General features: G+C 46.8%; 1 protein-coding gene and 2 long non-coding RNA genes across 3 annotated transcripts; 1 reads left to right on the plus strand and 2 right to left on the minus strand.

Moving 5' to 3' along the window:
- The first annotated feature begins 6272 nt into the window (after window positions 1-6272).
- col2a1a (collagen, type II, alpha 1a) lies at window positions 6273-25806 on the plus strand. The gene is made up of 54 exons (XM_061843604.1): window positions 6273-6366; window positions 7813-8007; window positions 8723-8739; window positions 8849-8881; window positions 9365-9397; window positions 9501-9554; window positions 9738-9839; window positions 9995-10072; window positions 10241-10285; window positions 10400-10453; window positions 10612-10665; window positions 10758-10811; window positions 10900-10953; window positions 11031-11084; window positions 11180-11224; window positions 11307-11360; window positions 11438-11482; window positions 11592-11645; window positions 11759-11857; window positions 11944-11988; window positions 12162-12260; window positions 12344-12397; window positions 12474-12581; window positions 12689-12742; window positions 12873-12971; window positions 13074-13127; window positions 15010-15108; window positions 15214-15267; window positions 15378-15431; window positions 15530-15583; window positions 15915-15968; window positions 16284-16328; window positions 16446-16544; window positions 18475-18582; window positions 18681-18734; window positions 18818-18871; window positions 19009-19062; window positions 19715-19768; window positions 19855-19962; window positions 20051-20104; window positions 20353-20406; window positions 20488-20649; window positions 20731-20838; window positions 21075-21182; window positions 21293-21346; window positions 21457-21564; window positions 21689-21742; window positions 21845-21952; window positions 22028-22081; window positions 22609-22716; window positions 22810-23098; window positions 23831-24018; window positions 24119-24361; window positions 24445-25806. The coding sequence occupies exons 1-54, from the start codon at window positions 6273-6275 to the stop codon at window positions 24589-24591; spliced, it is 4461 nt and encodes a 1486-aa protein (XP_061699588.1). The 3' UTR covers window positions 24592-25806.
- Window positions 9553-11171, minus strand: LOC133513161 (uncharacterized). The gene is made up of 3 exons (XR_009798408.1): window positions 11006-11171; window positions 10774-10933; window positions 9553-9852 (listed from the first exon to the last, which is right to left on the minus strand). It is a non-coding gene; the product is annotated as an uncharacterized LOC133513161 (long non-coding RNA).
- On the minus strand, window positions 11858-16566 carry LOC133513156 (uncharacterized). Its single transcript, XR_009798407.1, has 3 exons — window positions 16432-16566; window positions 16261-16349; window positions 11858-11968 (listed from the first exon to the last, which is right to left on the minus strand). It is a non-coding gene; the product is annotated as an uncharacterized LOC133513156 (long non-coding RNA).
- Window positions 25807-26206: the final 400 nt, after the last annotated feature.

Here is a 26206-nt window from a genome sequence, read left to right on the forward strand (position 1 = left end):
TGTGATCTCTACATTTGATAGCTCAATTAAGATTTTTTTTTAAATAATAATAAGTGAGTGAGTAATAAAAAAAAAGAGAAAGATACTGGTCATGTGTTTGCACAAGTGTGCACACCCTACTATAACTGGGATGTGGCTCTGTTCAGGAAAAACAACTCACATTCAAAGTCATGTTAGAGGGGAGGGGAGCTCAGTACACACCAGCCACAATTAATAGTTCATCAGATGAATGAAAAATTCAGTAAAACTTTACGGCGAGCTTTTCCTGACATTCTCATTTGCTTTCTCGTGGAACGTTTTATGCTAACAATGACTGATATTCAGAAACGCTCATATAGTAATTTCTTCCTCCGTGCCGCCAGCCCCAGTTCCAGTTTGAGAAAACCCGTCCTTGATGGATGATTCTGGCACCATCGTACGTCCGTTTTTGTTTGTTTGTTTTTTTCAGATTTTGCCACCGGGTGCCTAACCCGCCTGACTTTGGGTAAAAAGGCCGATTTTGACAGCTAATCGAAGACCACATACCACTGTTCACGCTCACAAAACCTGTACCGTACCCCTATTCCACCATGTTGCCCCAAATACCAGACCATATTCCCATGATTTGAACTCTCATCTCACTGTCACCAAAATCTTAGGACCAGCTTCATGATGGCTTACATTTTTCCACAACTGCAAACGACATCTACAATAACAACCGTTCCTTACATTGCTGCTGTCAGATACTGCAGTGACACCTCATGGCGACTTCGCTTTCGTGAACATTAATAAGTTCCTCCTCTAGGCAGCGCCCTCACTCCAGCACCGTCAGCTTCTCGTGGCAGCTTTGTTGGACGGAACTTTCCCAGTCATGAATCTGAGACGGCTTCCTTTAAACATTTTCTTATTTGTCTTTCTTGTATTTGACTTCCTCTCATCCACTTCGGCTGTAAGGCAGACAGAATTCTTGCAGGACGATAGAAAAAAAAAAATATTATTTTTTAAAAATACCAGTGGAGAGACTACATCACATATTAGACTTTATTTTCATATAATTTGGGAAAATATAGGTTGCATAGGTCCAGTTCATGGAATGCATTTGTATTAGACCGCCACCCCAAGTATTATTTATATATTGTTGTTTACTTGCATTCCTCAAAAGAAAAATAAATTGTAATGGTTTAATCCTGGGCTCAGATTTCAGACTCACTTCATTACATGTATATAAAATATTTCTGTTTTAATTAATTGTAGTAAATGACATTACAGGGATTTTACAATTTTTAATTCACTTAAGCAAGTCAGATTCATAGTTTGGAGCACAAATAATAGTAACAATTTGTGGCCTTATATGGTCCTTGCGGGCTACCATTCGCCCGCGGGTGCCGCGTTGGTGACCCCCCCCGGTTTAATCTTATCCATGCATTACAGGGCGTCCTCGGGTTAAGACGATCCCGACCTAGGACGTTTCGCCCGTCCCCCGTCCGCCATTTTGTCTGGCTAATGCTAGTCCGTGATTGTGCGCCGGGAGTATCTTTGCTTTTTTCGCCCTCCTTTTCAGACATTCTCGCCCCAAAGAAGAAAGCTGCGTCTTTTAGCGATGCTTGTGCTTCTTCCGTTACCATGGAAACGAAGCTCAAGATCACAAAAAGATTGGAGAAGGGTGAGACGCCAACACCACCAAGGCTTCAGTCGGTCGACCGTGGTGACAATTATTAAAGACAAAGCCCGTATTTTAGCACATGTGAAGGGTTCCGGTCCAATGTCGGATACAATGATCAAGGTTCTTTGATACTTGTCGAGATGGAGAGGATTGAGGACCAGGTTCCTTGGCAATAGCTCAGCGCAGCCTCCCCTTCTTCTTCTCCATCCCCCTCTCAGCAGTCATGCTAAGCACATCATCTTGTTTATTTCAATGTCTTTGTTTTTTTTTTTTTTTTTTAATCCAAAGTATTTTGATGTAAATTCTGACTTTAATGGTGGAATCCGACTTAAGTCGAAATTCGACAACAGTTGCCACTGGAGGAACGGATCTCAGTCGTAGACCGAGGACTCCCTGTATACCGCACGGAGCTCACTCTGAGTCCACATTCAGGTGCAGTACATCATGATGCTCGGTGGCATCTGAGACACTCTCAATGTTAAAGGTTGTTTTTCCATCCATCCATTTTCTTCGCCGCTTATCCTCACGAGGGTGGCGGGGAGTGCTGGAGCCTATCCCGGCTGTCAATGGGTAGGAGGCAGGGTACACCCCGAACTGGTTGCCAGCCAATCGCAGGGCACATAGAGACAGACAACAGCCGCACCCACAATCACACCTATGGGCAATTTAGAGTGTCCAATTAACGTTGCATGTTTTTGGGATGTGGGAGGAAAGCGGAGTGCCCGGAGAAAACCCACGCAGGAACGGGGAGAACATGCAAATTCTACACAGGCTGGTCCGGGATTGAACCCGGGACCTCAGAACTGTGAGGCCAACGCTTTACCAGCTGATCCACCGTGCCGCCAAGGTTGTTTTTGTTGCAAAAAAAAAAATCCAATTTTTAAATGCAAAAAAACTGGGGGGACAGAAATCCTGAGATTTGAAATTTGGGCGAATTTAACTTGCCTCTAATAAATTTTAATAGATTTCACTGCTAATCGTCTCCACGTCATCATCGCAGCACTTGCTGGCCTCACTGCGACTACAATCGTGCAAATCCTCGTTCACGTTCCCCGACTTAAATGGGTTGGCTGGCGGGACGAGCACTTCTGGAGCCGTGACATATCTCAAGGGGTGAATGGCTGCCCGTGGCCTCTGTGTACTATTTCAGCCGCTTGTACCTTCTCTGTTTTGGGCCCAAAAATGTTTTCCATTCCTGGGCCGGTGAATGCTACCTTTGTCCCTTCATCCTCCATCTTGTGTGAGAAAGACCCCCCCCCCCCCCCCCCCCCCACCGAGACTGCACAAACTTAACCTCTTCCCCCTGCACCTCGCACAGGAAAAGCGGCATACCGGACCTGAGGCTTTGATTCAGGCGCCGTGAAATGAGGCCCGGGTGAAGAGTCGCTTTCGCGGCCGCAGTCGGCTTTGGACGTTGAGCTCGAGTCGCTGCTGAATTACATTCTGATAGCGCAAAACAAGGAACTGCTCGATTGCAGTTGGGCGGATTATACAATAATTCTCACTGTCAAACAGCTCGCATTTGGTATTAGCAGTTACCGCTCCTCTCGTTACCTTATGACTTCCCTTTCGGCTTGTCCCGTTAGGGGTCGCCACAGCGTGTCATCTCAGATGAACGCACATTTGTTTGGCACAGTTTTAAGCCGGATGCCCTTCCTGACGCAACCCCTCTGCAGTTTAGCCGGGGAGAGAAGCTTACGGCACACCTGGCATTCCCAGGCGGTCTCCCATCCGCGTACCGACCTGGGCCAAACCCGCTTAGCTTCCGAGATCTGGCGAGATCTGGCGAGATCGGGCGTTCCCGGGGTGGCGTGGCCGGAAGCCTTATTAGTTACTGGATTGACGAATCAGAATTTTATTGGATTGACAAGAATGAAAATATTACCAACCCCAAAAAATCTGAACTAGTTGTAATTGAAAGTTCAGAAATCTTTTATCTTTGTCATGTGAACTATCTATCTATCTATCTATATCTATCTATCTATCTATCTCTATCTATCTATCTATCTATCTATCTATCTATCTATCTATCTATCTATCTATCCATCTATCCATCTATCCATCTATCTATCTATCCTATCTATCTATCTATCTATCTATCTATCTATCTATATCTATCTATCTAATCTATCTATCTATCTATCTATCTATCTATCTATCTATCTATCCATCCATCCATCCATCCATCCATCCATCCATCCATCCATCCATCCATCCATCCATCCATCCATCCATCCATCCATCCATCCATCTCGCAGGGAGAATCTTGTTGCACGTCCCAATTATCATAAAAGTAGCCTAAACTGCATTTTTGACTTTGTCATAAAAGTACAAGTTAGATTCCATTGGTCCCGTTTTGTCCTCATGATCCACCTCCAGAGCTTCCCCGCGTTCTCAGATGGGGTGCGACGCGCGGCCGTGGTACCGATCCCCGCCGCCTTCTCCCTCTGTGACCACTGTGCCGAAAACCTGGACACCCTGTAGACCCCTGGAGCCTCTGTGCAGCGGTACAGTCTGGAAAGATCGGGCCCCCGCCACATCACCATCACCGCCCTGCGGCCGTCTCGTCCATCTCGCCCCCCCTCCCTTCTTCATCCGGCCCGCTTCCGCACCCTCCCTCGCCCACCAACCCCCATCCTCACCGCGCGGCTATCCCACCGCCTTGCCATCTCGCAGCATTCCGCGGGCCGCCCGTGCACACAGAGGCCTATTGTGCGCGCTGGGGGATGGCACGAGGCAGCGTACAGTCAGAGCAGCACAGCGAAAAGATGTGGCAAATGAAATTAAAAACAAAACAAAACCATTAATGTTGCATACAAATTATGCTACACATTAATTTAGCTTTGGTATGATTAGTACTTAGCATTGCTACTGTGTAGCGCATTGATTCGAAATGCTGCGTCAGCGCTGCGCCAACAACTCAAATCCTCTTTTCTCCCTTTCCTGCTACGGAATGACATTCGATTTGTGCTATGATTTTACGTCTAGGCCGATATTATCGAGTGTTTTTCCAACCTATATTTCATTTTTAACACAAGCAACGATCCTAAACTCTAAATGTGCGCGCCCTCAATTGGTCGAAGGACAATAATGACGGATTCATCTTGGGAAGCATTGTTTTAATTCCTGAAATATTTCCAGTACACGACTCTAAACCAAACGCGAGTTTTTCCACGCCAAGTCGCTAAAACGCGTTTGTTGCTGCCGATTGTTGCCTGCAAACCTGGGCGTCCCGTTAAAACCGAACTGGCTGCGGTGAAGACGGTCCGGTCCACGTGTTTCTTTGCTCCGTGTGGAACGATGGCGGCTCGCCAGAGGGTCACAATCCTGGAATTACGGAGGCGCTCCGCCTGACAAAGGCCTGCTTTCAAGCTTCCTCACCTGGCCAACCTCGAGCGCTTCGTAACAATGATCACATGGGCGATGTTTTATCACCTCGGAGTTTCACAAAAGACAGCGGCGGCGTCATTATTCTCTCTAAAGATGAAAGACATCAAGAAAGATTACGGTACTCCAAATTCATGCAACCGATGCAATTGTTATATAAAATGAACCAGCTGCTCTTTTCCCAAAATATACACGAAATATGCGGGTAAGCCTTCATAGAACTGATAGAATGTTTCCCTCGTCATCACAACTTCCCGTTAATTGCCTCTGTCCAAACACGGCAATGTCCCGGAACGTCGGGCTGCGCTGCGAACGCAACCCCGTTGCGATGCCCACAGACCAGTTGAACGCATAAAAGTTGTCTAATACCCAACCGTTTAATCTGTAATCCGCCGACTAGACCGGGACAAAACAACCCTGCTGACCCAGCGCGAGTTTATCGGGCTCTCGGCCTTTCATTCTTTCAGAAACTTGGGAATTTTCTCCGGTTGGGGATTTGGAAAGGTAACCTATTGGTTTACGCAACAAGTGTTCATTTGCAATTTCAGCCATTTTTATTTGCTCAGTCAGTGCTAACGAGTTAGCAAAGACATTTTCATTTGGACAATATTAGCATGATACAAATGGATTTGAAGATGGAAGGAGAAAACGCCGAGCAATCAGTGTGGCGTGACGGTATGGATGTTACAAATAAGGTCTGTTGTTAAGTAATCAGGAAATATTCTTCCAAATATCGTGAGAATGGCCCAGAAGTTATAAATTATTCTATTTGAGTTGATATCACTAAAAAAACAAAAACAAAAAAACACTAGAATCCTGCAAGCTCGGCTTTCCGAAAGAAAGTGAAGGCGCATCACTTGGCCAGACCGAACGGGTCAAGGGAGGAAGGTTTAAAAAAAAAAAAAAAAAAAAATCCCTGGGAGAGTATGTGGTACCGGATTGAGGGGAGGGCATGTGAGGTTCAGGTTTCAGCTCGACGGGGGGTCTGGGGGAAGGACTGGCATTTTGGAATATACGAAGATCCACGCAAGACGCAGCGGACATAAAACCGCGGTGCTCGCCCTGACGCGGTGGGTGCAGAGTGCCGGCTGGGGCCCCGCGTTGGATTCCACTTCAGTCTTTGGAGGGTTTGACTGCATGGTGCCTTCGGTCTCTGGGAACACGCATTTTACACAGAACTGACCGAACGCCTCGTCCGTCCCTTCACACGTCACCCGAGCTGTCGCATGTCTAATATTTAGACATGTTCGGCTTTGTGGATTCAAGGACTGTTCTGCTACTTGTAGCGTCCCAACTTGTTTTACTGGCTGCGGTCAGGTGTCAGGAAGAGGATGACCGTGAGTAGTCGACTTTTCTCTCTTCTTCTCTTGAATTCCTTTTTTCTTTTGCAGATCAAAATATTAAACACGACCGATATTTGCCAAAGATTTGCCAGACTATTCAAGTCTGGAGTAGTATTTTAAATGCAGTGGTGTTCTTTGGGGGGGGGGGGTGAAGTAAGAAGACGCTATTCTAAGTATTCCAGTGCGTCCTCTGTAGACTTGATGAGGATGTCAAGACCGGTCTTTGTGGGATGGTGGACCAGGTGAACAAAGTACTCATTTGTACTCACCTGGGACTGACTGTACAGAGAGTTTTTTTTTCTCCCCAAAATTCTTCAGCTCAAGATCCAAATCAGTGTTGCCATCCCCGCACAAATGAACGATTAAAAAAAAAAAAAAAAAAAATGCCCATTAAAACGTAAACCTACTTGACGATTGGCGAAGTAGCTCGGGGCGGTGTCGCTTTGAGAAGCCGTCAAAACACCGAACCCAGGACCGATTCTGGTTCCCAAGGCAAAATTTCGCTGCGTCGTTTACACTTGTTTCCCATTCTGTCGTTTCCCTCAGCAGGGACACCTGTATGCTCAGTTCAAAGGTCACGGCAGGGTGGGATGATTATGTAAGTAATTGGAGACCCGGTCATCGCCGCAAAAGCAAAAAGCATCGTCGTGATGCGAAGTGACAGGGTCAGGCCGTGCGTGACCTCCGTCTAAGGAGCCGCAAACGCCGGCAGGAAGTCAGCGGCGCTTATGAACGGAGTCGGTTTATCGCAACATGATTTATTTTTTATTCATTCAGACGCTTAGCTGTGAAGTGGATGGCGATGTTTGTCCTGAGCATCAACGCCTCAAATACCGCAAAAAAAGCAAACAGCGGCAGTTAGCAGTTGGCCGGACAAACAAATTGGCCTTTCTTCAGCCGCCGGAGTGTTTGTACTGTCCCTCGACGCCACGACGTGGTCCAGATGGAGAATTTTGGGACACCCCCTGTTTACCCAAGGCAGCGGCTCGTCAATTGGACACAGTGTTCCTGTAAGAGGCTTTCATTCATCGGAGCAGCACAGGCCCAACAGATGAACTATAGTCAGCGATTCCAAAAAAAAAAACAAACAAAAAAAGGATAAATTCATCTTAGCTGCAATTATTTAAGACTTTTGTAAGTTTGTGATGTAGATTTCAAAGTTCTGCGTTTACGGTTTCGTGGGCAGCGTCGATCACCCCGACGAATCTCTGCGGGTTTTTTATATTTTGAAAGATGCGCACTTTGCGAGGGTTTCCACACCTGCGACGTACACTCCACAAGTTCTCCGTCTCACCCCCGATGTCGCGCCTGCCGGCTCCTCCTTTTCGCAAACAGTTTCCAAACGTCAATTGCGCTCGGCTAAATTCCTGAACTTTTCCTAACTTTCTGCGCAACTGTCTCCTTGCCCGGCCAACCCCCCCCCCGTGCCACGCGCCGCAGACGAGGGAGGTGGCTGCGCCCAGGACAGCCGGCTGTTTCGCGATAAGGATGTGTGGAAGCCAGAGCCGTGTCGAATCTGTGTGTGTGACGGCGGAGCGGTTCTGTGTGATGAGATAATCTGCGAGGAGATGAAGGAGTGTGCCGACCCAGTCATCCCATCTGGAGAGTGCTGCCCCGTGTGCCCCGCTGATACCAGTGCCCTCATTGGTTGTAATTTATTTATTCACGTCGCCATAAATAAATTACTCTAACGCTCTGGGGGAATGGGGGCCGCCGCATGGTCCGACCTGGCCGCATGATCGCCTCTCGCATCAGCTCGGAACTCTTTCAAACCTTTTCGCTTGTTTTCCAGAATCCGTGCTTCAAATCCAGACTAACCTCGAAACGAGTAATTGCAAAGGTGTCTGCATTTATCACGGCCGGGTTATTGGACTCGGTGTGAAAACCACGATGCATTTGGTCCAGATTCGAATAGAAACCTCACAAGGATAGAAGATCGTGAATTCCAAAAGCACTCTCATATGAAATGCTGCCATCTATTGGCTCATGCGTATATTGTCGTTTTTATAAAAGGAGCAAAACTCCACCATAAACTTTTTCTTCTAACCTGATTTCTCTGAATATGCAAAAAGAAATTTTGACTGCTTTGATGTTTGGTATTAAATGATGCTCTTCATCATCATCATCATCCTCCCATGCTTGCATTTGCTTCAGCTCCCTCCGCATTACACTAACCAAGATGGGTTGGCCTGTGGGTTTTGGTCACCAATGAATCAACACATTTGATCATTTCTTCTCTCCTTAAACTCAACGGTAGATTTAAAAAAAAAAAAAATCCCCAAAATGTCACGAAACGCTTTTAAATGTGTCCTTCTTTCTCTCCCACCACCCGTCTCCTCGACGACATCAGAGACGATCGGCACCAGGGTGAGGCGCCGTGAAAGCGAATTTGTCGAGCGTTCTTGTTGCTCCGAAACTGAATTATAGCCTCCTAACGTTCTCTTTTTTTTTTTTTTTTTTTTAAAAATCAAAACAGGGTCAGAAAGGTGAACCAGGCGATATTGCAGATGTAAGTCAAGTCGCGCCGCGTTGCGGTCGAAATGCACTTTGTCATCCGCAGTCGGCTGAATCGGATTGCTTGCCTCTGACTGGCAGTTGCCTGATTATGCCCTCAATTATTTGCCCGACTTTTTTTTTTTTAAATTTACTGCCATTTTATTTCATTTTTGGAAATAAAAATTCCACATAAAAGGTAAATTGATTCCCCGTTAAAGAGGCTTACGGTCATGATGGGCTGTCGACGCGGGTGGCTTGTCAGACTTTCTTTAAATGAGCGAAATCCTTACATTCCTGGGACACAACGAACCACATCAAATCCTCTTAGATGGTCTCAGCAGCTTCGAAATCAGGGCACACGTCAGGTGAATCAAGCCAGTTCAAACGGAGGTCAAGCAAAAGTGTTGTTTTCCGCCAAACCCGGCCTGTCAAATGAAATTTTTCACCATGGACGCCACAACTACAGTACCACATTGTCTCCCCCCCCCACCTGCAGGTAGTCGGACCAAGAGGACCAGCAGGCCCCATGGTAAAGTTCAGGATCTTTTCGACACCGTTTGGCCACTTTGAGCAGGCGACAGCCGCACTCGGGATGCTGCTGGGTTGAAGAACTTTTTTTTCTGCTCTGGCAGGGCCCACCAGGTGACCAGGGAGTACGTGGACCAGCCGGTGCAAAGGGTGACAAGGTTGGAGACCACAACAACATACATTAGCAAGACTAGATTTGAATACTTTTTTTTTTTCAAGTGGAAATATTTCAAAATAACCGATGGGTGGACTCCCGTGATCATGTTTTGCTTTTTCATCCTTATTAGTCATTCCAGTGACGTGTCGCTCAAAGGCCATTTTTTTTTTACCCCGGCCTTTAGGGAAATGCTGGACCTCGTGGAAGGGACGGCGAGCCCGGCACTCCCGGAAACCCCGGACCCGCTGGCCCACCTGGCCCGCCTGGAGTCCCAGGCCTTGGAGGGGTGAGTCTGCAATCTGTGGGTCACAATTTTTCAAAGCGTGCTTTATGTTCACCTCAACGTAGGTATTACCTGAAATAAAGCCGTCGTTCGCTATACGCCGAACAGTACCTTGATTGTAGAACAAACCGAATCTTTATTATTATTTTTTTTTTTAGAACTTTGCTGCACAGATGTCTACAGGTTTTGATGAGAAGGCGGGAGGTGCTCAGATGGGTGTGATGCAGGGACCGATGGTATGTGCTGTGTTTATTCGCTGGAGCCAAATGTTTGCAATGCTGCCCTCTTGTGGTAAAAAAAAATAGCGCCTGTTTTTTGGAGCCTCACAACGAATCGTATTGCAGAAATATGGTGCTTGAGAAATAATTTCTCCTAATATAACCGTGATATTGTTTCTCTTGCAGGGTCCAATGGGTCCTCGCGGTCCCCCCGGACCTAGCGGAGCCCCTGTAAGTGTGTGCACACGGCGCAAAATGCAAAGAACAGCAAAAACAAAAAATCATTACAATTTATTTATAAAGAAGCTTATAGATTTGCTAACGAATGTGTTATTGTTTGCGCAGGGGCCACAAGGCTTCCAGGGTGCCCCCGGGGAGTCCGGAGAGGCCGGTCCAGCTGTGAGTTTTATCCCGCAACGAATGTGAATGAATATATCGCTCATAATTTCCATGAAATAACACCACGAAATGTTATTTCTTCATTATTACGAGAGCACGGCTGCATATTAACGTTATTTTGGCGGATTTTTCCTCAATGACCGTTTGCTTTATAATAGGGAGCGATGGGACCCCGAGGACCACCTGGACCTTCTGGAAAACCAGGAAGTGATGTAAGGATTTTGAAATGTTCTGTTAAATATTTCTTTGCGACAGGGGGTCACTTCAGAAACATGCTAACGTTCTTGTTCTTGGGTCAATTTAGGGCGAGGCTGGCAAACCTGGCAAAGCTGGTGAGCGCGGACCTGCTGGACCTCAGGTTAGAGGAGAAGTGGAATGACTTGATGATCTCATGCGAGGAGGGATCTGAACTTCATCCCTTCGCTCTCTTTGTGCGTTCATTTCAGGGAGCTCGTGGATTTCCCGGGACACCTGGCCTTCCTGGAATCAAAGGACACAGAGTAAGCGTCCCCTTCCCACTGGAAATGTAACGATAGCGCAATGTGGCCCAACCACTCTCGTCACTGTCGCCTTGCAGGGCCATCCCGGTCTGGACGGAGCGAAGGGGGAGAACGGTGCTGCGGGAGCAAAGGTGAGCTGGTGCCACGCTTGCAAAACAATATTCAGCCTTTTGCCCCCGCCTCCGCTTGCGTGCCAGTCTTATGCCCTCTCGTTTCTTTGCGACAGGGTGAGGCTGGAGCTTCTGGAGAGAACGGCGCCCCCGGACCGATGGTGAGTGCTTGTAACGGCCATCGCTTTATTTTGAAGTTCGTAGTGCGGCTGCAGGTTCCGAGCTGATTGTCTGTCGTTACAGGGCCCGCGTGGTCTGCCTGGCGAGAGGGGACGCACCGGCGCTGCTGGAGCCGCAGTGAGTTTTCATCTCTGCTTCGCGTCGTTCGAACGCTGTCCTGTCTCGTCCCTGACTTTCCGGTCCCAACTCCGCAGGGTGCCCGTGGAAATGATGGCTTGCCTGGTCCTGCTGGTCCACCTGTAAGTTGTGTCATTTCAAAAATATCTCATTATTTCACTGGCTTGAGCTCCTCCACCATTTAAAGTGCTTAAAATAGCACTGACCCGAAGGCTGTTCTTGTGTCTGCAGGGGCCTGTTGGTCCTGCTGGGGCTCCCGGCTTCCCAGGATCCCCAGGAGCAAAGGTGTGTACGGAACGCCACTAGATTTTATGGTTAAAACCAACAAAACAAACGAAAAGCACAACTTGGTAATGTCTCATTGTGGAGCTACAAATGTTATTATTGTGTCCTGCCAGGGTGAAGCCGGTCCTACTGGAGCCCGTGGAGCCGAAGGCCAACAGGGCCCCCGCGGAGAGGCCGGTACGCCAGGATCTCCCGGACCTGCCGGAGCATCGGTTCGTGGCTACTGTCAACTGCAGCAGTAACTCCGACTGTCCTCGAGATCTTCTTGTAACATTTCTCGTTCATCCCCGTGGAACAGGGTAACCCCGGAACTGATGGCATCCCTGGAGCAAAAGGATCTGCTGTAAGTTCACTCTCAGATATATAAAAAAAACACTTAAGGTGGAATTGATGACACAATGCATGAGGGCAGGTGCTTGAGCACCACTTGGGGCCTATGTGCGCACACGGCTGAATACGGAGCATGCATTGTTTGTCTCGATTCTGACTTTTGGTGTGTCCTATCTTACTTTTAAGGGTGGTCCTGGTATTGCCGGTGCCCCTGGCTTCCCTGGCCCGCGTGGGCCACCTGGACCACAAGGGGCAACGGGCCCGCTGGGACCCAAAGGACAGTCCGTGAGTCACTTGAGACTGATCCGTAAAGCTATGAATGTTGTTGACAAAGACTCAACCCGTTTTGATTTTCATGTCTGGTTTAGGGTGACCCTGGTCTTCCTGGATTCAAAGGTGAAGCTGGACCCAAGGGAGAGCTTGTAAGTGCTCAACATTGCAACGTAATTTAGTATTCAATTATCGCGATGCTCAACAGATATAACCTGATGTTTCCAGGGGCCTGCTGGTCCCCTAGGTCCACCCGGCCCATCTGGTGAGGAAGGAAAGAGGGGTGCTCGAGGAGAGCCCGGAGCTGCTGGACCACTTGGACCACCCGGAGAGAGAGTAAGAGATTCCCCTCTATTTAGCAACCCGGCTTCAAAAAGGAACATATTCAATCAGATGTGTTTATGTTATACTCATTCTGATTACGTTTCTACTAATCCTCACAGGGAGCTCCTGGCAACCGTGGTTTCCCGGGTCAGGATGGTCTTGCTGGCGCTAAGGTGGGTCCTTCGCTTGCGTTCAAAATCCAAATTTCTTGAAGCTCAGAAGACCACACCTCTGAAAACAATGGTTGGAATCAGCAAGGTTGCAAACAAGCGTAAGTGACTTTGGAGTCTTGCTGTTCTTCAGGGTGCCCCAGGTGACCGTGGTGTACCTGGTGCTGCTGGGCCTAAAGGTGCAACAGGGGACCCAGGACGTACAGGAGAGTCTGGTCTTCCCGGAGCAAGAGTGAGTGCCGCCTCACGTCATCACTTCAAATGAGAGGAGCAGGAATCTCCATTTTTTTCCTCACTTCTTTTAGGGTCTTAAGAATCGTTTTGTCTTTCACAGGGTCTTACTGGCCGTCCTGGAGATACCGGTCCTCAGGGAAAAGTTGGACCATCCGTGAGTACTCTTTCAAGCCCCACTTTTTTCTCCCTTGTATTTTTTTAACTCCTTTTGGAATTACAATACAGTATTTCCATCGAGCCATCCATCCATTTTCTTCACCGCTTATCCTCACAAGGTTCGCAAGAGTGCTGAAGCCTATCCCAGCTGTCATCGGGCAGGAGACAGGGTACACTCTGAACTGGTCGCCAGCCAATTGCAGGGCACATTGAAACAACCACACCTAGGGGCAATTTAGAGTGTGCAATTGATGCGGGAAGAATCCAGAGTGCCCGAAGAAAATCCACACAGGCACGGGGAGAACACGCAAACTCCACACAGGGAGGGCCGGGATTGAACCAGAGTCCCCAGAATTGTGAGGCCGACACTTTACCAGCTGCTCCACCGTGCCGCCCAATACAGTATTATTAATGATAATAATGTGCCGGTATTTGGGGCTATCACACCATCACAAAGTCAACAAAAGCTGATCAGTTAAAAGGCAACTTTTGCAGTAAAGTCCTCGTTTCAGAATTTGAACATAACAATATAGAGAAATTTTACAATACTTTCTCAGTTGAGCGTCATGGTTCAAAGTCCTGCTTGTGATACAATGTAAAAAAAAAAAAAAAAAATGGCAACAAGTTGCTGGAGAGATGCTAGCCTGCTTCCTGGCGAGTCTCGAGGTGCCTTTGAGCAAATATAAATACAGAATATGGGGAAATAAATCATGGCGGACCGGCTAGAATCATCCTGCTGCCTATAATTCGTTAAATAGCATTAGCTGGTTAGCATAGTTCCTGAAGTCATATTTGAACTTGGAAAATGGACGGATGGAAGAAAAACGATTTTATGTGTTTATTTTGAACATGTATATGTATAACAATAACAACGGTTAGCAGAAGTAAACGTTTTGAAAAAAGACAAAAACAAACAAAGCAGCGGTGAGAACAACAAAAGAGAATCGTCAAGCCAATTATTGGTAATAAATGACCCACATACAGTACACAGGGGGGAAAAAAAGCGTGGGAAGAAGTATAAATTGATCCGTTCTGAGCTTTTCAATTCATCAATATATCAGCAATATTTGACAATTTTAATATAGTCCTTCCATGACATCCAATACACTTTCTTATCCACCAACCATATTTATATGTTTAATTCTGCATAGTGGAGGCACAATGGGGCCTCGGCTGGAAAAGCGTTGGCCTCGCAGTTCTGAGGTCCCGGGTTCGATCCCGGACCCGCCTGTGTGGAGTTTGCATGTTCTCCCCGTACCTATGTGGATTTTCCCCGGGGACTCCGGTTTCCTCCCACATCCCGAAAACAGGCAACATTAATTGGACACTCTAAAATTGCCCCTAGGTGTGATTGTGAGTGCAGCTGTTTGTCTCCATGTGCCTTGCGATTGGCTGGCGACCAGTTCAGGTTGACAGCTGCGATAGGCTCCAGCACTCCCCGCGACCCTTGTGAGGATAAGCGGCAAGGAAAATGGATGGATGGAATTCTCCGTAGTGTATTGGACTATAGTACATAGCATACAATTTGATGTGACTGTAAGACAGTTCATCTAATATTTAATGATTAAAAAAAACATGGGCTTTTTCATAACAATAACATATTCCTGTAACAACGATGATTAGCATTAGTACGACGAACTACAAACAAGAAGAATTCAGTTGACGCAATTAAATGTACCAGAGTACCAAGACCTGGATGACTGAGAACTACTCAGACACAATTTTTGGCAATCACGTCGATATTTTAATAATGTTGTGACCGTAAGTTAAAAATGACTTGGGAAATTGTCTTTTGGGCTAATGATTTTTGAATAAATGTTGGCAAGTAAATCAAGTAACACGACGACACCGTTCAGTTTTGTGTCTTTGGTTGACGACAGGGCGCCGCTGGCGAGGACGGCCGCCCCGGCCCCCCTGGCCCTCAGGGAGCCCGTGGACAGCCGGGGGTGATGGGATTCCCTGGACCAAAAGGAGCCAATGTAAGTTTGCCAGGCCGGAGATGGAAATATCGGAACTGGTTTCATCTTTCGTCATGACGAAATCATTCGTCGTGTTTCTCTCGCTGACTGTTTTGCGCTCAACAGGGTGAGCCCGGAAAGCCCGGAGAGAAAGGTCTTCTGGGTCGCACTGGTCTGAGAGTAAGTGTCCTTTCTCCGTTCCTAATCTATTCTTCTCCTTTCCGCCCATGCGTGGGTTTATTGACACATGTTTTATCAAAATGCTGAGCCAAGTCTTCCTTTCTGAACAGGGCCTGCCTGGAAAAGACGGTGAGACTGGATCTGCCGGACCACCGGGCCCCGCTGTAAGTCCTTCATTCTCCGCCACTCCGCCAGATTGCGCATCTACTCCACACTATTATTTCTCTACTGTCATCGTTATTATTATTTACTTCTATCTCAGGGACCTGCCGGAGAGAGAGGAGAACAAGGTCAGCCCGGACCTTCTGGTTTCCAGGTAATTTCCTTCACCAAAGTCCGCAATCACGTTGAGGACCCACACGATGTAAAAGTATGAAAGATGAAGTGTGGTTATTATTCTACAAATGGAGGGCTGCACTGTTAAGAGATTTACACTTGTAGATCGAGAATAAAATATTTCAAAATAGGATCCTTGAAAGCAAGCACAGGGGTAGACGAGAAAAGGACTAGTCGATCAAAACCAGGACTGGCGGAAAATCTTAGTTTATGAGAATTCTCCCGTGAAGTCGTGTGTTTTCAAACTTGTGACGACGTCTAAACACAAAGAAGTCACTCAATAACTTCCCAACTCTCTTTTTGCCCGACAGGGTCTGCCTGGACCAACTGGTTCCCCTGGGGAGGCTGGAAAACCTGGAGACCAGGTGAATGCTTTTTTCAGTCGGGGATCTCCAACCTTGCTCTTTGGATGAAATTGTATGATGCCAGAATGAGGTGGTCTTGTCAAAGATGGCAGCTGAAGTAGAGAATTTGAAGTTGAACAGGAATTCAAGAATGATTCTCACCGTACTTTCTTTCTGTACTGCATTCTTGGACTGAGTTCGGATTTTCCCGAACACACCACCAGTCATGGTTTTTCATGCTAATGCTAATGAAGTCATACAGAAAAGTTACCCGGCGTTCCATTTTAAAATGATTCCTCCAACCGGAACGAACCTGTTTTCCGTTTCTCTCTGCAGGGTGTTCCAGGAGAGGGTGGAGCTCCCGGTGCTGTTGGACCCAGAGTGAGTTGCCATATTGCTTTTCTGTGATTTAGAAGCGAACGTGTATGGAGAAATGTTTCATGTTAAGGTCACGAAGAAGGTACATAACATTAATTCAGTGTACCTGTTCCCTAACAGGGTGAACGTGGTTTCCCTGGTGAGAGAGGTGGTGCTGGTCCTCAGGGTCTTCAAGGACCTCGTGGACTTCCCGGAACACCTGGAAGTGATGGACCCAAGGTCAGTGAGAAACTAAATACTTTTCTTTTCGTCGGACTCCTCAACTTGCACTGTTGATAAATTATGAAAACCGCCACACACCCTCCATTCTCTCAAGTTTTAATGCATGACCCACCGCATGTTCATGGTACAGGGGATCATTCTTGCCAGTCGAAAACTTGGTAACCATACAATAGTTGGGCTGGGTGGTGGATGTTCAGATTTGGCTCTTGGCTTGACTCCTGGGGCTGTCCTGCCCTTTTGTCCCATTGGTTAATTCTTGGATGTCCTCACCTTTATAACATTGCTTGTAGTCAAATCTCTAGACCCTCTATTGTTTTTTTTTTTTTTTTTTTGTGACGAGCACCCCTACTTCTCCTTGTCCATTCTGTGCCTCTGTCTGTCCCACTGCATTTTCAATAAACATCAGAATCTTCTTCTTTTCCTTTCGGCTTGTCCCGTTAGGGGTCGCGACAACGTGTCATCTTTTTCCATCTAAGCCTATCTCATGCGTCTTCCTCTCTATAACAGCCACTCACCTCATGTCCTCCCTCACAAGATCCATCAACCTTTTCTTTGGTCTTCCTCTCGCTCTTTTGCCCAGCGGCTCCATCCTCAGCACCCTTCTACTAATATACTCGTTTTCTCGCCTCTGGAGGTGTCCAAACCATCGAAGTCTGCTCTCTCTGACCTTGTCTCCAAAATATCCAACGTTGGCTGTCCCTCTAGTGAGCTCATTTCTAGTCCTATCCATCCTATTACCACCAAACGAGAACCTGAACTTCTTCATTTCTGCTACCTCCAGTTCTGCTTCCTGTTGTTTCTCCAGAGCCACCGTCTCCAATCCATACACCATGGCCGGCCTCACCACTGTTTTATAGACTTTGCCTTTCATCCTCGCGGAGACTCTCTATCTCATAGAACACCAGAAGAGAAAATAAACAGAATAATTAAGAAAATTCAAACGTAAGCACGGGGAGTATTCCAAACTACAATACAAAAGGCAGACATATTCACCATTCTTCATGACCATGCAGCTGAAGAGGACTGGTTAAAACAATTATGAAAAACTAACAAAACCCGCTGTCATCGGGCCAAAACCTCCAATGTTCAAAATCGAGTGCACATTATTTTCAAGAAATACATACTATTGGAAGAAAGAGTCACTGATGGTGTAGTGGTACACCCGCCTGCCTTTGGTGCGGGCAGCTGGGGATCGATTCCCGCACAGTGATGGTGTCAATGGTGGTATCTGCCCTGCGACTGACTGGCGACCAGTTCAGGGTGTAGTCCGCCTTTCGTACAAAGCTAGCTGGGATAAGCACCAGCTTTCCCACGACCCTTGTGAGGATAAGCTTGGATAACGACATGACATACTATTGGTCAGTCCCCACATGGGCACGTTATTAATGAATTCATTCATGTTCTGCGCCACTTATCTTGACTTGGGTCGCGAGGTTGCTGGAGCCAATCCCAATCCTGGGTGAGAGGCGGGAAACGCTCTGAACTGGTTGCCAGCCAAACACAGGACACATGCAAACATAAAAATAAATAAAAAAAACCATTCGCTCCCACATTCACACCTATGAGCAATTTAATCTTCAATGAACCTACCATGCATGTTTTGGGGATGTGGCAGAAAACCCACACAGGCAAGGTCGGATTTGAACGTAGTCCTCAGATCTGCGAGGCTGACGTGCTATAACCATCATGCCTGAAGGGCCCGTTATTATTATTATTTACAAATGATTGACCAGTGCTAAGTGTTGAAATTGAAACTAAACATGGGTTTCCTGAAAAGTGTTGGTTTTGAAGATGCGCGGATTCTACCCGATACCAGCACCAAACTTGTCCTGAACCTCAAACAAAAGACAGATGTCCAAGCGATTTTACATTTTGTTCCACTAGCCATTGCGCGACTGGACTAACAAGTGACATAATTGTCATTCAGGGAGCCATTGGACCTGCTGGAGCTGCTGGACCCCAGGGACCCCCCGGCCTGCAGGGTATGCCTGGAGAGAGAGGAGCCGGCGGCATCCCAGGAGCCAAAGGAGACAGAGTGCGTGGCCGATTACATCTTGCTCAAAAAGACGTGTATTTTTACCTTATCATGAATATCGATAATGAATAATTATTTGCTTTGTCTTCAACCAACAGGGTGATAATGGGGCTAAGGGACCTGAAGGCGCTCCTGGAAAAGACGGTTCTAGAGTGAGTCCACAGTGGAGTTGTCCTTATTAATTTTTTCCCATCTCTCCTAGCAACTTCTGTAACACTGCTGTGATCCTTCTCAGGGTTTGACTGGTCCCATCGGTCCTCCTGGTCCCGCTGGACCCAACGGTGCCAAGGTAAGAACAAGAGTGCCGCTTCTTTATTGGGAAAGAACTTTCCATTTAAATTTAACAGCCCGAGACCAATCCGCAGTCTACCGTCCAAGTTGTATGTTATTTATTCTGAGTGGCTTGACGGTTTTTCTTCCATCAAGGGTGAAACTGGACCTGCGGGACCTTCTGGTGCTCCTGGCGTCCGTGGTGCTCCTGTAAGTACACCGCAAGCATATTACGAGGCTTATGGTTTTTGCAACATTCCAACGAAGGTAGCAAAGGTCGATAATATTTCGAGAAACTTTCCATGCAAGGTGCGCATGCTAATATTCAGTTTTCGAATTACATTTGTGTTAATTAATGAATTATAATTGATTATATATATAATTATAATCAATTAATGTATGAAAAAAAATTCCCCCCATTGATAAACAAAAAATATTCATATTCACCCCTAATGGGGTTGAGGCCGAAATAGTCTATCATATATATATATAGTGTTATGTGGCATACGGTATACGTGGGACTGAGGGGAAGAGACTTAAATCAAATTTGTATTAAATATTGTTTTAACCAACATATTTGTTCAATAACATTTATTTTCACTAATTTCTTTTAGTTCCTGTCAATATTTGTATAGTCACATTTGTAACTCTAATAAGCGATGGCTCGGCCGTCTTCAAAGCATTAGTTAGTCTAAGTTGGACAAAGCATCATATTAATAGTAGTAGTCATCATATATCATCATATATTCGTATTTATCATCATCATCATGATAGTATATTCATATTGATGAGTGCTGTTTACATTATGCCTGTTGGATACAATAAAGCATGCCCTGATTGAGACTCTTCCAATCGACCACAGGGTGACCGCGGTGAGGGGGGTCCTCCCGGGCCCGCCGGCTTTGCCGGACCTCCTGTAAGTACACGCGACGGACTGGAACCTTTGTCCCGAGTCCTCTTGAGCAAATACGCCAACGTTGCTGCTTTGCGCGACACGTCCAGGGTGCAGATGGTCAGCCCGGAGCCAAGGGAGAGCTTGGTGAGAGCGGACAGAAGGGAGAGGCCGGCGCTTCCGGACCTCAAGGACCATCAGGAGCACCCGGACCAGTGGTGGGTACTCGGCCTCCATCGCAAATTGAAGCCAATCACTATGTGCGTGGAGTACAAGTAATTTATATTTGGTGTTTCTCATTATCAGGGTCCAACTGGTGTTTCTGGACCTAAAGGGGCACGTGGTGCTCAAGGAGCTCCTGTAAGTAAACCAACAAAAAACTTTACAGGAGCAGGCGAATTTTTTTTACCGGCTTTTGTGATCAATCCAAGCAGCACGGAGCTGGAACTCATGTAATTAAGTGACGGGCCTGGGCACTGCCGGTTGCCCGGATTCAACTGTGCCCTGAGAGCGCTTCTGGCGACCCATGGGAAATGATCAAATTTCACTTAATTGTTATGTTGGGTTATGGCTGAAGTACGAGTCTAAAGGTCTGGTGTCTTTGACAGGGTGCCACTGGTTTCCCTGGCGCTGCTGGTCGAGTTGGGTCTCCTGGCCCTAATGTAGGTTCATTTATTTTCATCGTAAAACTCAAAAGATTTCTTCGAGACCGCCATCGGCCAATGGTGTTTTCTCGGTCGTAGGGTAACCCTGGCCCCGTTGGACCTGCTGGACCTGCTGGCAAAGACGGGCCAAAGGGTGCTCGTGGTGATGCCGGAGCCCCAGGAAGACAGGGAGATGCTGGTCTTCGGGGACCCGCCGGTGCACAAGGAGAAAAGGGAGAACCCGGAGAAGATGGACCCCCTGTGGGTCAACTTTTCAGATTGATTGTTTGTAATTCCCAGGCGGAGATCTGTACTGGAAGCATATCTTGTCTGTCCGTGTAGGGTGCCGATGGACCTTCAGGGCCTCAGGGCTTGGCTGGATCTCGTGGTATTGTTGGTTTGCCCGGACAGCGTGGCGAGAGAGGCTTCCCTGGTCTTCCTGGACCTTCTGTGAGTGCTTGTTTCAACATCCATTGAAATTGAATCATAAAATATTAGCTATATTACAATCACTATATTATAATTACAATCATGTAAAATAGGACCTTGGATTTCAATCATCGATACAGTATAATTAATTTTTGGAATCATCTCAGGTCATAAAAGAGAAACCATAATTCAAGGACACTGAGGGCGCAATGAAGGGAAAAGATTACTTGTAAACTATATAATCGCTTCATGTTTAGGGTGAACCTGGTAAACAAGGATCTCCTGGCTCTGGTGGTGACCGTGGACCTCCTGGACCTGTAGGACCTCCTGGACTTACTGGACCTTCTGGAGAGACAGGAAGAGAGGTGAATAAATGAAACTTGGGCAAACAGACATATCAACCACTGAACTAAGACCACACAGTAATAACAAATTGAGCAGCGTAACAGAGTAACAATATACATCTGTGTTTCAGGGTACTCCTGGATCAGATGGACCACCTGGTAGAGATGGATCTGTTGGAGTCAAGGTGAGAGAAAGTAGTCCAAGTTCTCCCAATCTGGGTGGGAAAAAAAATCCAATCAAATAAAAGGCAAACTTGATGGCAGCGACTGAGTCAGTGAGTTTGTCTTCCTGCAGGGAGAGCGAGGTAACACTGGACCCGCTGGTGCCCCTGGAGCTCCGGGTGGCCCCGGTGCCCCTGGCCCTGTCGGACCTCTTGGCAAGCAGGGAGACAGAGGAGAGGCTGTGAGTAACACACAAACACGCTAAGCAGGCTTCTAAAAATGCTAGTTTGGGGCGCACCAATTGGACATAAGCAATGGAGAAATGCACCGAGCTGAACATGAACACGAGAAAACATTCTTGTCAGGGTGCACAAGGACCGGCGGGACCTCCTGGACTTGCAGGTGCACGAGGAATGGCTGTAAGTATCAGAATTTCGAAAACAACTTCAGCTTGAAGTTGATCATTCTAGTTGAGCACAACCTGAATTGATGAATTTTGAGACACGTTTCGTGTACTCCAGGGACCCCAAGGACCACGTGGAGATAAGGGAGAGAGTGGGGAGGCTGGCGAGAGAGGACAGAAGGGTCACCGTGGATTCACTGGTCTGCAAGGTCTTCCTGGACCTCCCGTAAGCAACACATAGCCGTTTAGCATCTTTAATAGGTCTTCTCTTTGTTGCCTAATCTGTTATTTCTTCAAACAGGGTCCCGCTGGTGATGCTGGCGCTTCTGGACCTGCTGGACCAAGCGGAGCTAAGGTGGGAATAAAGAGAGGAAAGAAACAAGTCGCATATTTTCCTTCATGCAGTTAGTATCAGCGAGAAGATTTGATGCTAATGGGGGTTAAAGGGTCTCTGCGCAATTCTCCAATCACTTGACAAAGATGGGGACGCCAAAGTGCGATGCCTTTAATTACCCGCCAGTGTGATAAGATGGGCAGCGGAGGCATTTTGTAATTAGTCTTCGGAAGGAAAAGAGGCTGACGGACAGGCGGAACCTGTTGAGATCAGAAGAAGCTGCGATAGCTCTTGGAGATTAGGGAAGTAGAGAGGTTATGATAAGAGAAACGAAGGAAAATGTCATCACAAATTATCTTTGTGCATAATAAAGGGTCTGGAGGTCCTTGCAGTAATCGAGAAAACCTTAAAGTACATTTTGATGACTTCATCAGACTTTTGGGTGGCATTCTAGCAGGGAAAGTTTTATTCTTAATATGCAAAGTTTAGGAATTATTTATATTTATGTCATGGCCACAGGTTTTAAATTATCACTCTGTTTCTTTTAGGGCCCACCTGGACCATCTGGCCCTGCTGGGAAAGATGGATCTAACGGACAACTTGGCCCCATCGGACCACCTGGACCTCGTGGACGCTCTGGAGAAAGTGGTCCACCTGTGCGTGACACTGAAATGAATTTCATTTCAGGTTATTTATTTTTGGATAGTACTGCCCCTTCTAGAGCCTTTGCTCTTTTTGGCATTCTTTAGGGTCCTCCTGGAAACGCTGGACCCCCTGGTCCTCCTGGCCCCCCAGGCCCTGGCATTGACATGTCTGCCTTCGCTGGTTTGGGCCAGACTGAGAAGTCTCCTGATCCACTGAGGTACATGAGAGCTGATGAGGCCTCCGGCTCCCTGAGACAGCACGACGTTGAGGTCGATTCCACACTCAAGTCCCTCAACAACCAGATTGAGAACCTGCGTAGCCCCGACGGCTCCCAGAAGAACCCCGCTCGTTCCTGTAGAGACCTTAAACTCTGCCACCCTGAGTGGAAGAGTGGTGTGTATATTTGATTGAAAAATAAATTTAGGGCAGTTATAGAAAGATAGATATATTCTTGCTGCCAAACAAACAAACAAAAAAAAAAACGTATTTTCCGCACTATAAGGCGCACCAAAAAGCCTTTAATTTTCTGAAAAGCCGACAGTGCGCCTTATAATCCAGTGCGCCTTATATATGGATCAATTTTTAGCCTTTAGTGCAGCTCCAACTAATGGATGCATGACGTAACCCCAGCCTCTACTGCAGCGTCTATTCTATGCGCCTTATAATGCGGTGCGCCTTATATATGAAAAAAAGTCTTAAAATAGGCCATTCATTGATGGTGCGCCTTTTCATGCGGTGCACCTTATAGTGCGGAAAATACGGTAAAACTGAATTCCTCATGCCTTGCTAGACTAATTAAACAAATGTAAAATGTGATTTGATCTCAAGCTTTAGTCAACATTTCTATTTAAAGCACAGCATCTTATACAGTATATTGGAGCTCCGCATATTTGTTCTTGGCATCGGTATGGAGTTCCGTAATATGTGAAACGGGTAATAAAAATAGACTGATCGTATCGATGGTTACTGTTCTCATAATTAAGGAAGATTAACATTGAGCTAAGTACTAATACCTGCCCAAATGATGATAAGGAATTATAAGTAGCAACAGCTCAGATATGTGCACCCGTGGTAACAGTGGCACTCGTGTATTAATCAACGGCCCACATTTTCCCACGTCTCAAGGTGACTACTGGGTTGACCCCAACATCGGAAGCATAGCTGATGCCATCAAGGTCTTCTGCAACATGGAGACCGGCGAGACCTGCGTCTACCCAAGCATCGCCAAAGTACCAAAGAAGTCTTGGTGGACCAGCAAGAGCAAGGATCGTAAGCACATCTGGTTCGGAGAGACCATGAATGGAGGATTCCACGTGAGTGTACTTGAACAAAACTACCTCATGAGGTGCTTAACATACTGTAAAAGCGCTTTTGGAAAGTTACTCATCATCTCCCCATCTTGGATGGTTACAGTTTAGTTACGCTCAGGACGGCCCTGCTGCCAACGCTGCAAGCGTTCAGTTGACCTTCTTGCGACTCCTTTCCAATGAGGCATCCCAGAATCTCACGTACCACTGCAAGAATAGCATCGCTTACATGGATGAGGCCACAGGGAACCTGAAGAAGGCTTTGCTGCTGCAGGGCTCCAACGACGTGGAGATCCGCGCGGAGGGCAACAGCCGCTTCACATACGGCGTGTTGGAGGATGGCTGCAAGGTGAGTCCGAATGCCAGAAAACAGTATTTGATAAAGGATAAGTGAGATCAAATCTGACGCGTTTCTGTATTTTCTGCCGACAGAAACACACGGGCCGGTGGGGCAAAACCGTCTTCGAGTACAAAACGCAGAAAACCTCCCGTCTGCCCATTGTGGACATTGCTCCTATGGATATCGGAGGAGCAGATCAGGAGTTTGGTGTGGATGTAGGCCCAGTCTGCTTCTTGTAAAAGTGGAATATCACCTTGACCCCCCCACCCCCAGAATAACAGGAACAAAATAAACTCAACCACGAAACATTACACACGATTCCACAATAAAAGACGACTGGAAATGTTAAAAGAAAAATTGATCTCACAATGAAGTGCTCTCCAGGTTGGATGCTAGCACTGAAGGGCATCGGCAATAAGTGTACATCTCTGTCAACCCCGCTTCCTGAGATCCAGTCATGTTTCCCATGGCCCACTGTTGACAGGATCGAGTCCGGAGGAAGAGGGACCGAGCAAAAGTTGTGGAGAACTGAAACATGACTTGATGTCACTTATTTATTGTCTCATCTGAATGGGCAGAGATGAGGTAGGACTGGAGGGGTTCACTTTGTAAGTACGACAAGACCCTTTCCACTCCAGAACAGCCGCATAACCTCTGTCAGTCCTACTCCACCTCCCTCCCTGTTCCCTCCTGTCACACTAATATGGCATTTTTGAATCCGTGTAGACCAATAAAATATTCTCAAAATCCAGGTACTCCACGCCTGTCCATCGTGAGCAGGAGCAAAACCTTTACTGTGTATTATAAAGCCTCGGTTCTATGTTGTAAAGGTCTGTGTTTATAAGCGACCGGATGGTTTGTATGTGTATTTCCAAATTATGTGTGTACATGTGTTTATATGCACACCAACACTTTTTGAAAAGTGAGGTTACATTTGGGGTGTACGTTCCAAAGTCCTGTACCCCTTCGCCGCGCATCAGAGAAGGGAGACACAATCGGCTCCTCATCCCAAATTTGCCATTTCTTGTAGACACCCAGATGGTTTGAAGCTACCTCATGCTGGAAAAACAAAGTGAAACCGTAGCGATGGAGACAAAACGTTTCTACGATCAGGCAAATCCCAATGGCTGTCTTTGCTTTGGGTGGCTCTCTCTTCTGAAGGTGCTATGAGTTCTGTAATAGTCGTTACCAAAAGACCCCCCCCCCCCTCCCGCCATCCCTAATTCCCACTACTAAGCCCCCACACCACACACTCACACTCCGCCCTGAAAAAAGGGGGGTGCCGCCGGGTAAGACAGGTGGAGACCGGGGCGACTTCAAGACGTCCGCACACCGAAGCTGAACCAGGTCACTTAATAACAACCAGGGTGGGACGTCTCTATGTGCGTGAGGGTGTGTACATTTTTTTTTAAATTAATTTTATTATGATCCATCTTGTTTTTGTTTTGTTACTCTTCTTATTGATGTAAATTGGAAATAAAAGGAAAACGGAATTAAGAAGTTGATTTTTTTTTTTTCGTTTGAGTTTTCAATAAAGTATCACAGTCGTGGGAAAAGCTTTCTTCCTTTTTTTTTTTTTTTTTTTTTTAACCAAAACATTTGGACCACATTACTTTAAGTTTTTTCCCCTTACTAGTTGAGGCGAGCTACATCCTGAAATATTTAGAATATGACACAAATCTGAAGAAAAGTACTGTGTTGGTTCTTCGCTTTCAGGGTGCAGCTGAGCATCATTATATGTATATACTTTCCATCCAACCATTTTCTTAGCCGCTTATCCTCACAAGGGTTGCAGGGAGTGCTGGGGCCTATCCCAGCTGTCAATGGGCTACACCTTGAACTGGTTGCCAGCCA

This window comes from Syngnathoides biaculeatus, chromosome 2, assembly GCF_019802595.1.
Source record: "Syngnathoides biaculeatus isolate LvHL_M chromosome 2, ASM1980259v1, whole genome shotgun sequence".
NCBI lineage: Eukaryota > Metazoa > Chordata > Actinopteri > Syngnathiformes > Syngnathidae > Syngnathoides > Syngnathoides biaculeatus.

Bases quoted from the DNA above. Each gene is read 5' to 3' on its own strand.
- col2a1a (XM_061843604.1), top strand. From the start codon at position 6,273: ATGTTCGGCTTTGTGGATTCAAGGACTGTTCTGCTACTTGTAGCGTCC. The intron at 11,646-11,758 runs GTGTGTACGGAA...GTGTCCTGCCAG, and splicing joins CAGGATCCCCAGGAGCAAAG to GGTGAAGCCGGTCCTACTGG. The intron at 21,953-22,027 runs GTAAGCAACACA...TTCTTCAAACAG, and splicing joins AAGGTCTTCCTGGACCTCCC to GGTCCCGCTGGTGATGCTGG.